The 12,276-nt window shown below is 39.2% G+C and overlaps 1 protein-coding gene across 1 annotated transcript in view; it reads right to left on the minus strand.

The window, feature by feature from the left end:
* Positions 1 to 12,276, minus strand: part of COL4A5 (collagen type IV alpha 5 chain) — a 218,194-nt gene that overhangs the window by 40,852 nt on the left and 165,066 nt on the right. Inside the window, exons 34-36 of the mRNA XM_060137786.1 lie at positions 11,166 to 11,264; positions 9,683 to 9,772; positions 9,144 to 9,283 (exon numbers count right to left, since the gene is read on the minus strand). Coding sequence (XP_059993769.1) covers positions 9,144 to 9,283; positions 9,683 to 9,772; positions 11,166 to 11,264 — 329 coding nt within the window. The remainder of the gene's footprint in view (positions 1 to 9,143; positions 9,284 to 9,682; positions 9,773 to 11,165; positions 11,265 to 12,276) is intronic.

The raw sequence follows: 12,276 nt of genomic DNA on the forward strand, positions 1-12,276 counted from the left end.
TCAATATTAAAAAGGAATATACAGGCTTCTGCACACCATCCCAGAGCTGAGGTGTTGGCACAGTTATTTCCCAGGAGGAACTCTGGTCTGAAGGGCCAGGTGCGAGAACTCTGCATGCGGCCCCCTATGAGCAAGGGAAACCAGACTAAGCAACAAGGGAAAAAAAGTTAGACACTCCACGAGAAAATGAGGAAAAGCAGCAATTAGAGGAAGACCTTCAAGATGGCAGAAGAGAAAGACGTGGAGATCACCTTCCTCCCTACAAATACATCAGAAATACATCTACATGTGGAACAGCTCCTACAGAACACCTACTGAACGCTGGCAGAAGAAACTCCCCACGTACCTGGGTAGGGCAAAAGAAAAAAGGAAAAACAGAAAAAAGAATAGGGACGAGACCTGTCCCTTGGGGAGGAAGCTGCGAAGGAGGAAAAGTTTCCACACACTAGGAAGCCCCTTCGCTGGTGGAGATGGGGGATGGCAGGGGGAAGCTTCGGAGCCACGGAGGAGAGCGCAGCAACAGGGGTGCAGAGGGCAAAGTGGAGAGATTCCCGCACAGAGGATCGGTGCTGACCACCACTCACCAGCCCGGGAGGCTTGTCTGCTCACCCACCAGGGCGGGTGGGGGCTGGGAGCTGAGGCTCGGGCTTCGGAGGTCAGATCCTAGGGAGAGGACTGGAGTTGGCCACGTGAAGACAGCCTGAAGGGGGCTAGTGAGCCAAAACTGGCCGGGAGGGAGTCAGGGAAAAAGTCTGGACCTGCCTAAGAAGGAAGAGACCACTGTTTCGGGGTGTGCGAGGAGAGGGGATTCACAGCACCGCCTAAACGAGCTCCAGAGACGGGCGCGAGACGCGGCTATCACCGCGGACACCAGAGACGGGCATGAGATGCTAAGGCTGCTGCTGCAGCCACCAAGAAGCCTGTGTGCGAGCACAGGTCACTCTCCACACCACCCCTCCCGGGAGCTTGTGTAGCCCGCCACTACCAGGGTCCCGTGATCCAGAGACAACTTCCCAGGGAGAACAAATGGCGCGCCTCAGGCTGGTGCAAAGACATGTGTGCCTCTGCCACCGCAGGCTTGCCCCACATTCCGTACCCCTCCATGCCCACCTCGGGCTGAGTGAGCCAGAGGCCCCTAATCAGCTGCTCCTTTAACCCCGTCCTGTCTGAGCGAAGAACAGATGCCCTCAGGTGACCTACATGCAGAGGTGGGGCCAAATTCAAAGCTGAACCCCAGGAGCTGTGTGAACAAAGAAGAGACGGGGAAATTTCTCCCAGCAGCCTCAGGAGCAGTGGATTAAATCTCCACAATCAACATGATGCACTCTGCATCTGTGGAATACCTGAATAGACAACAAATCATCCCAAAATTGAGGCGGTGGACTTTGGGAACAATGATATATATATATTTTTCCTTTTTCTCTTTTTGTGAGTGTGTATGTGCATGCTTCTTTGGGTGATGTTGTCTGTAGAGTTTTGCTTTTACCATTTTTCCTAGGGTTCTGTCTGTCTGGTTTGTTTTGTTTTGTTTTATTACTTTTTAATTGTTTTTATTTTTAATAATTATTTCTTATTTTAATAACTTTATTTTATTTTTTCTTTCTTTCTTTCTTTTTTTCTCCCTTTTCTTCTGAGCCGTGTGGCCGACAGGGTCTTGGTGCTCCGGCTGGGTGTCAGGCCTGTGGCTCTGAGGTGGGAGAGGCGAGTTCAGGACATTGGTCCACCAGACACCTCCAGCTCCACGTGATATCAAACGGTGAAAGCTCTCCCAGAGATCTCCACCTGAACACTAAGACCCAGGTACACTCAATGACCAGCAAGCTACAGTGCTGGACACCCTGTGCCAAACAACTAGCAAGACAGGAACACAACCCCGCCCATTAGCGGAGAGGCTGCCTAAAATCATAATAAGGTCACAGACACCACAAAACACACCACCAGACACGGACCTGCCCATCAGAAAGACAAGATCCAGGCTCAAAACACAGGCACAAGTCCCCTCCACCAGGAAGCCTACACAACCCAATGAACCAACCTTAGCCACTGGGGGCAGACACCAAAAACAATGGGAACTACTAACCTTCAGCCTGCAAAAAGGAGACCCCAAACACAGTAAGTTAAGCAAAATGAGAAGACAGAGAAACACACAGCAGATGAAGAAGCAAGGTAAAAACCCACCAAACCAAACAAATGAAGAGGAAATGGGCAGTCTACCTGAAAAAGAATTCAGAGTAATGATAGTAAACATGATCTAAAATCGTGGAAATAAAATGGAGAAAATACAAGAAACGTTTAACAAGGACCTAGAAGAACTCAAGAGCAAACAAACAATGATGAACAACACAATAAATGAAATTAAAAATTCTCTACAAGGAATCAATAGCAGAATAACTGAGGCAGAAGAACGGATAAGTGAGCTGGAAGATAAAATAGTGGAAATAACTACACAGAACAGAATAAAGAAAAAAGAATGAAAAGAATTACGGACGGTCTCAGAGAACTCTGGGACAACGTTAAATGCACCAATATTCGAATTATAGGGGTCCCAGAAGAAGAAGAGAAAAAAAAGGTGACTGAGAAAATATTTGAAGAGATTATAGTTGAAAACTTCCCTAATTTGGGAAAGGAAATAATCAGTCAAGTCCAGGAAGTCCAGAGAGTCCCATACAGGCTAAATCCAAGGAAAATATGCCAAGACACATATTAATCAAACTATCAAAAATTAAATACAAAGAAAACATATTAAAAGCAGCAAGGGAAAAACAACAAATAACACACAAGGGAATCTCCATAAGGTTAACAGCTGATCTTTCAGCAGAAACTCTGCAAGCCAGAAGGGAGTGGCTGGACATATTTAAAGTGACGAAAGGGAAAAACCTACAACCAAGATGACTCTACCCAGCAAGGATCTCATTCAGATTCGACAGAGAAATTAAAATCTTTACAGACAAGCAAAAGCTGAGAGAATTCAGCACCACCAAACCAGCTTTACAACAAATGCTAAAGGAACTTCTTTAGGCAGGAAACACAAAAGGAGGAAAAGACCTACAATAACAAAAGCAAAACAGCTAAGAAAACAGTAATAGGAACATACATATTGATAATTACCTTAAATGTAAATGGATTAAATGCTCCAAACAAAATGCATAGATGGGCTGAATGGATACAAAAACAAGACCTGTATATATGCTGTCTACAGGAGACCCACTTCAGACCTAGGGACACATACAGACTGAAAGTGAGGGGATGGAAAAAGATATTCCATGCAAATGGAAATCAAAAGAAAGCTGGAGTAGCAATTCTCATATCAGACAAAATAGACTTGAAGATAAAGACTATTAGAAGAGACAAAGAAGAACACTACATAATGATCAAGGGATCAATCCATGAAGAAGATATAACAATTGTAAATATTTATGCACCCAACATAGGAGCACCTCAATATGTAAGGCAAACGCTAACAGCCATAAAAGGGGAAATCGAGAGTAACACAATCATAGTAGGGGACTTTAACACCCCACTTTCACCAATGGACAGACCATCCAACATGAAAATAAATAAGGAAACACAAGCTTTAGATGATACATTAAAGAAGATGGACTTCATTGATATTTATAGGACATTCCATCCAAAAACAACAGAATTCACTTTCTTCTCAAGTGCCCATGGAACATTCTCCAGAATAGGTCATATCTTGGGTCACAAATCAAGCCTTGGTAAATTTAAGAAAATTGAAATCATATCAAGTATGTTTTCCAACCACAACGCGTTGAGACTAGATATCAATTACAGAAGAAAATCTGTTAAAAATACAAACACATGGAGGCAAAACCTTACACTACTAAATAACCGAGAGATCACTGAAGAAATCAAACAGGAAATAAAAAAACACCTAGAAACAAATGACAATGAAAACACGATGACCCAAAACCTAAGGGATAGAGCAAAAGCAGTTTTAAGAGGGAAGTTTATAGCAATACAATCCCACCTCAAGAAACAAGAAAAACCTCAAATAAACAACCTAATCTTACACCTAAAGCAATTAGAGAAAGAAGAACAAAAAACCCCCAAAGTTAGCAGCAGGAAAGAAATCATAAAGATCAGATCAGAAATAAATGAAAAAGAAATGAAGGAAACAATAGCAAAGATCGGTAAAACTAAATGCTGGCTCTTTGAGAAGATAAGCAAAATTGATAAACCATTAGCCAGTCTCATGAAGAGAAAAAGGGAGAAGACTCAAATTAATAGTATTAGAGGGCTTCCCTGGTGGCGCAGTGGTTGAGAATCTGCCTGCTAATGCAGGGGACATGGGTTCGAGCCCTGGTCTGGGAAGATTCCACATGCCACAGAGCAACTAGGCTCATAAGCCACAACTACTGAGCCTGCGCGTCTGGAGCCTGTGCTCTGTGACAAGAGAGGCCGCGATAGTGAGAGGCCCGCGCACCGCGATAAAGAGTGGCCCCTGCTTGCCACAACTAGAGAAAGCCCTCGCACAGAAATGAAGACCCAAAACAGCAAAAATTAATTAATTAATTCCTACCCCCAACATCTAAAAAAAAAAAGATCCTTTAAAAAAATAGTATTAGAAATGAAAAAGGAGAAGTAACAACTGACACTGCAGAAAAATAAAGGATCATGAGAGATTACTACAAGCAACTATATGCCAATAAAATGGACAACCTGGAAGAAATGGACAAATTCTTAGAAAAGCACAACTTTCCGAGACTGAACCAGGAAGAAATAGAAAATATAAACAGACCAGTCACAGGCACTGAAATTGAGACTGTGATTAAAAATCTCCCAACCAACAAAAGCCCAGGACCAGATGGCTTCACAGGCAAATTCTATCAAACATTTAGAGAAGAGCCAACAGCTATCCTTCTCACACTCTTCCAAAAGATAGCAGAGGGAGGAACACTCCCAAACTCATTCTACGAGGCCACCATCACCCTGATACCAAAACCAGACCAAGATGTCACAAAGAAAGAAAACTACAGGCCAATATCACTGATCGACATAGATGCAAAAATCCTCAACAAAATACTAGCAAAGAGAATCCAACAGTACATTAAAAGGATCATACACCATGATCAAGTGGGGTTTATACCAGGAAGGCAAGAATATACAATGGAGAAAATACAGCCTCTTCAATAAGTGGTGCTGGGAAAACTGGAAAGCTACATGTAAAAGAATGAAATTAGAACACTCCCTAACACCATACACAAAAATAAACTCAAAATGGATTAAAGACCTAAATGTAAGGCCAGACACCATAAAACTCTTAGAGGAAAACATAGGCAGAACACTCTATGACATAAATCACAGCAAGATCCTTTTTGACCCACCTCCTAGAGAAATAGAAATAAAAACAAAAATAAACAAATGGGACCTAATGAAACTGCAAAGCTTTTGCACAGCAAAGGAAAACATAAAGAAGACAAAAAGACAACCCTCAGAATGGGAGAAAATACTTGCAAATGAAGCAACTGACAAAGGATTAATCTCCAAAATTTATAAGCAGCTCATGCAGCTCAATATCATAAAAACAAACAACCCAATCCAAGAATGGGCAGAAGACCTAAACAGACATTTCTCCAAAGAAGATATACAGATTGCCAACAAACACATGAAAGGATGCTCAACATCACTAATCATTAGAGAAATGCAAATCAAAACCACAATGAGGCATCAACTCACACCAGTTAGAATGGCCATCATCAAAAAATCTACAAACAATAAATGCTGGAGAGGGTGTGCAGAAAAGGGAACCCTCTTGCACTGTTGGTGGGAATGTAAATTGATACAGCCACTAGGGAGAAAAGTATGGAGGTTCCTCAAAAATCTAAAAATAGAACTACCATACGACCCAGCAATTCCACTACTGGGCATATACCCTGAGAAAACCATAATTCAAAAAGAGTTATGTACCACAATGCTCACTGAAGCTCTATTTACAATAGCCAGGACATGGAAGCAACCCTAAGTGTCCATCGACAGATGAATGGATAAAGAAGATGTGGCACATATATACAATGCAATATTACTCAGCCATAAAAAGAAACGAAATTGAGTTATTTGTAGTGAGGTGGATGGACCTAGAGTCTGTCATACAGTGAAGTAAGTCAGAAAGAGAAAACAAATACTGTATGCTAACACATATATATGGAATCTAAAAAAAAAAATGGATGTGAAGAACCTAGGGGCAGGACAGGAATAAAGACGCAGATGTAGAGAATGGACTTGAGGACACGGGGAGGGGGAAGGGTAAGCTGGGACGAAGTGAGAGAGTGGCATGGACTTACATATACTACCGAAGATAAAATAGATAGCTAGTGGGAAGTAGCCGCATAGCATAGGGAGATCAGCTTGGTGCTTTGTGACCACCTAGAGGGGTGGGATAGGGAGTGTGGGAGGGAGATGCAAGAGGGAGGAGATATGGGGATATATGTATATGTATAACTGATTCACTTTGTTATAAAACAGAAACTAACACACCATTGTAAAGCAATTATACTCCAATAAAGATGTAAAAAACAAAAAGGCATATGTATGCTGGATTCCAGCAAATCTATTCAGAATTTATTCTATGGCAATATTTACCAAATAATCTTAAGATATTTATGTAGATATGGATAAGAATTTCAGTGCAACATATGTTTGTAATCATGAAAATATAGAAACAACTTCAGTACTAATAATAGGTTAAATTATTTATGGTTAACCTAAACAGAAAATACTTTATAATTATGAAAAAGAATGAGGTGTATATTTATAGGCTGATAAAGCAAGTATGCTAAGATCTACAAACTATGACCACTAGGTCCAGAGCAGATATATAGTACTGAATATGATTTCATGCATATAAATAAAAATATAACTTCCATTCGAAGATGCCACATCATTCCATGCATCAATAACTGAGGGAAAAATGCTTCTAATTATCATCGTAAGATGTTTCCCATTGTGAGATGCACCTCAATATCAGAGATTTTGAATTGTACAAAACTGAGTCTTAAAATTGATGAAATACCTATCATATATACAAACATATATATGCGTAAAAAGCCTTTTCTGTACAAATACATGAGGAACTACTAAACGTGGTTACCTTGGGGAAGAACTGTGGATTTGGAGTATGTAAATGTGTGGAAAGAAGAGTTCTCATTTTACATCATTTCATACTGGTTGATTTTATTGATTTATAACATTATACATAAAAGTTTCATGTGTACAACATTATATTTCTACTTCTGTATACACTACGGTGCGCTGGTTGGTTTTTAAAATCAATCTAATTTGTTACTATTAATATAAAAACTTAAAAAGACAAAAATTGAAATGCACGTATCTTTTGACCCAGCAATTTCACTTTTAAGAATCTCTACAGTATAAATAATTGTACATGTGTCCACAGGTATGTGTAAGAATGTTCATTATGATATGAATTGCAACAGAAGTAGGATATCATGCAGCCATTAACAATGATGTACACTGAGGAAGAAAACTGATTAAGATATACTGAAAGAAGAAATATTAAAAGGCATAAGTGATAAGGTAACATACAGAATAGTGTGTATTCTATGATTCTACATATGCACAAAGTATAGAAAAAACAAAATTCTGTGTGTATATATGTGTGTGCGTGTGTGTGCGTGTGTGTGTGTGTGTATTGAGAGAAAGAGAGAGAGAAAGAGAAAGAGAATATGTTGCAAGGGATTCAAATTTACACACCAACTATTAACAGTGGATTCTATGGGGAAGGGAATGGAATAAAGAAGACGTGTTATAAAGGAGATTTTCACTTTTGCCCTTGATATGTCTGTATTATTAGTAAAATATGTGTTCATGTATTACTGATAAAATTTAAATAGAAAAAATTAAGATTCATTTCAATAAACTTTATACTGTTAATCCACAATTAATATGCAGAAATTTCTCTTGATTACTTCTTAAAGTAAGTTGATGGACTGGGCAATCAAAAGATATTCTTTTTGGGGACTTCCCTGGTGGTCCAGTGGTAAAGAATCCGCCTCACAATGCAGGGGACACGGGTTCGATCCCTGGTTGGGGAACTAAGGTCCCACGTGCCGCAGGGCAACTAAGCCCATGTGCCACAGCTACAGAGCTTGCGTGCCTCAATGAGAGAGGCTGTGTGCCACAAACTACAGAGCCCACGTGCCCTGGAGCCCGTGCACCACAACTAGAGAGAAGCCTGCGTACCCCAACGAAGAGCCCGCTCGCTGCAACAAATAAAAGATCCCGCATGCCACAACTAAGACCCGATGCAGCCAAAAAAAGAAAGAAAATAAATATAGTGTTTTTGTATACTATTAAAAAGAAATTATCTTTAAAATGTTATTCAATAACTTCTTATCTCAGTGGGAACTTTCACTACTTTCATGGAAGTTGAGCAACACAATTCCTTTTCTAATACTCTCAGGTTTTGTGTTGTAACTGAATGATTAAACATCGTTATAAGACAAACAATTCACTGGGAGAAAATACTTGCAACATATATATTAGACAATGGATACCTCTCTGCTAGTTATAAAATACTTCTGCAAATCAATAGCAATTACTACCTTTTTACATGGAATTAAGCAGTTATCAAACATTTGTGAGTCCAGTGATTCTTAAACAAGTTCTAGATTTGACTGCTTGAGAAATACCACCAAAGTTTTCACATTGACTAGGGACAGAGAGAGATATGTAAAACTGTTTTCGGAGAACCACCTCAGATATGCAGTTAAGAATACTACTGCACCTTCATTAATTTTATAAGTTACTTTGCCTATAAGCCTCTTCAAATTAGTTAATAATAATATTAGGACAAAGACCAATAACTCCATCACTAAAAAGGAAAAAAAAAACCCAAACTAGGCAGAAATATGCTTTTGGGTTACTGAAACATGCTCAAAGAGTAAGATAGAGGGAAAATAAAGAAATCAGAAAGATTTCCCCCCCTTTTTTTGGACTGTCTGCAAACCTAAAATACATCTCCTTACAATACAGGAGAAAAGAGAAGGAATGAACTTCTTGCCCAGCCTATACCACGTCATTCTATAGTTTAAGTAAGAATTAGGAACGAGTACAATGTTAAAGAAAAATCATATCTGCTCAGGCATATGCCTGAGGAGGATTACCTTTGGGCCAGGAAGACCTGGAAGACCAATGCCTGAAATACCAGGATCACCTTTTTCTCCTTTCTGTCCAGGTAATCCCGGGGATCCAGATTGTCCAGGAACTCCAGGAGGTCCAGGAGACCCTTTTGCACCCTGGGGGCCTGTTAGAAACATGTAATATGCAATCTTTTACAAAATATTGTTTGTGGGATATATATGATGCACATGACCAAGCAAAAAGACTTTTAAAAAGAATTCTTCAAATTCTGATATATATAATAATGAGCTTTACAACCAGGATTATATAAAAGCCTATTTTTCAAGGAAGTTTAAGTGAAAGGGTATGCTGGAGAAAACAATGTAAGTTTGTGAATTCTTTCTAAAGCTCTGTCTCTTAAATCACACTTCAAATATTTGGGTAATGAGAGAGCTCTACCCACTGACTGCCTTAGATATTGTCTCTGTTTGACTCTATCAACACCAGTCTCATTTCTAATAACAAAGATAGTGAACCATCTTCCATTAAGGAACTAAATATTTGGGAAATTTTCATCACTCACCTGGAAAGCCCATATCGCCTATGTTTCCTTTAAGTCCAGGAGGTCCTGTAAGTCCTGGCTTCCCAGGGAGACCAGGGTTACCCTTGGGACCTACAAAAGTCAAATTGGTAAAATTAAGACAACTCAGCAATATTAAGGTTTCCTGGTTTCCTGGTATGGGTTGTAATTAAAATGCAAGCGTGAGATTGAATGGATTAAATCTTAACATATGATTAAGTTCCACAGATCTAACTCAGCATAAAACAGTTAAGAGTTACCTAAGAAATCTCTTTAGGAACACATTACAATATAATCATGGTAACAGAGGTTTCCTAATACAAATTTATTTTAAAAATGCAAAACTTTCACCAAGACACCTTGTTTCTTGCCCTAAAACTATTCCAATCACCTGAAATCTTATTTGTTGTTTGTGTATAAGTAAGTACCTTACTATATTTATCACAGGCAAATCCAATATAAAGGGACTCTTTTTAAAAGATTCAGAAGTGGCATTCCCATGTACAGCCTGATCATGTGAGACCAGAAGAGGAAAGTGGTAACCTATCATGATACACCCTCAGCACATTAGGCCAGGGATAGATAAGAGTTGATGGAGAAGTACTGGACTACCTCCCCTCAACAGTCATGGCTGTTGTGCTTACACATTCTTCCCAGAGCTTAGATACTTGAGCTCTGTGGTGTCACCCAGGTATTTTCCAAGGACCACAATGTTGCCTTAAATATTATTTTCTTTTATTTTTTCTTTCACACTGTCTTCCAGCTTGGGGAAGAAAATGCAAAATATGTGAAGGATAGAAAAGGAGATAATTTCTCCTTCCTACTACATCAAGGTAATGCAGTACAGAGTCCAGAACAGAATAACTGACCTAAAGGGCTCCTACAAAGATGGAGATGAGCTACTCTTTATTCCTTAGGGGCCCAACTAAAAGAAAATGGCTTAAGAAGCAGCAAGAAAGAGTTTTATTAGAAATAAGAAAAACAAATCCATGTTGACTGTAAGAGTGATTAATGCTATAACACATTACCAAGGTAGACTGTGAAATTTTTATCCCTAGAAACTTTTAAAAATAGAATTGGCAGCCATCTGTTTTACATGGTTTAATGATTGACTTATCTGAAGACAGAGAACTGAAAAGGGTGAATTCTTCAGGCTCCTACCAGATAACCTGTCTTATTTACATATGCTGCAATGTATATAAATAAAACACAGCACCTTACTTGGATGTACTTCTGATTTTGCATACATACTGATGCCACAAAAAGAAGAAACTGAGCAAAGCAAAATATTCTACAAATCTTGTCTGTTGACACTTGGGCCAAATGGCAACATCTTTGTTAAGGAGAGGTCCGTATCTCAGTAGCTACCCAAGCATATTGCCATGACCAGATTCAAAATATCATCACACATGATAAATACATAATTACTTTGTTCCAGGGTTCAGGATCAACCACCCAATTGCTACAGGTGGTTTATCATACTTACCCGACGGTCCTGGTAATCCAGGCTGTCCACTCAGTCCAGGTTGCCCTGGGTCTCCAGGCAAACCCTGATAACCTTTTGGCCCTGCAACTCCAGGAATACCTTCCAAGGATGAGTATAAGAAAGACAAGTTAGGCTGATATCATTAAATAAATTTGGTGAAGCAAGCTAACCAAACTCTGAAATATGAATGAAATACAGTGATATTCTGATATAGTATGAACCAACAGCACTGGACTCACTAAAATCCCCCACTTTTTTATTTAGCTACCATTAAGAATTGCAGAGCACTCAATAATTAAGTCACTTTCCTCTTTGGTCCTCAGTTTCTTACACTGTAAAATGAAGGAATTGGGGAGGATTATCTCTAAGCTATCTCTTAGATTCTATAACTATCTTTAATAACCCTATATCACAGGCAAATACAGTTTACTGCCTCTGTTTTGCAGAAGGCATAATGGAAAGAGAAGAGAAGCCTTGAAAGAAGTAAGTCAAGAAAGTATCTCATTTTAACAAGAATAAAAATTAGGTGGCTTTGCTTCTTTCATGACTGTATACAGTAATGTCTTAACACTCTTTTTTGAGGAGAAATTCCACCAGGTCCTGCTCATAGGGAAGCTTATAACATCTGTGTACACACACACCTGCACACACACTCACACGCGGACTGACAGTAGTAATGGTTACAACACAGTCACAAACTTTACTATGATCTGCAAATAAACATATATAGTTTTTAAAGTTCCATGTTGTTTGAAAGACTATTCTATATAGATTGGATTGTGTATTATTTATTGATCTGTGCTTATTCATATTTTCTGGTGCTTTGTTATGAATATATTATACTTTTATAAAAAGAAAAAAGGACTTTTAAATGTTAAAAACCTGTTACACTTCATACCTTATTTGCTTCTAATAAAATAACTGTAACAACACAGTCATTCCCTAGACCTACTTTCAGCGACCTCCCCCAGAGCTGAGCTTGGCTGTTCAAAGTCCAATACTTGTTTATTCTTCCAGGGTAGAATAACAATGAACTGTACGTAAAAGTCAAGCATGATGTGGATATCAAAACACTGCAGGGCAACAAAGTACCACTCATCCTCATCTGGTT

The sequence above is a fragment of the Lagenorhynchus albirostris genome, chromosome X (genome assembly GCF_949774975.1).
Source record: "Lagenorhynchus albirostris chromosome X, mLagAlb1.1, whole genome shotgun sequence".
NCBI classification, from domain to species: domain Eukaryota; kingdom Metazoa; phylum Chordata; class Mammalia; order Artiodactyla; family Delphinidae; genus Lagenorhynchus; species Lagenorhynchus albirostris.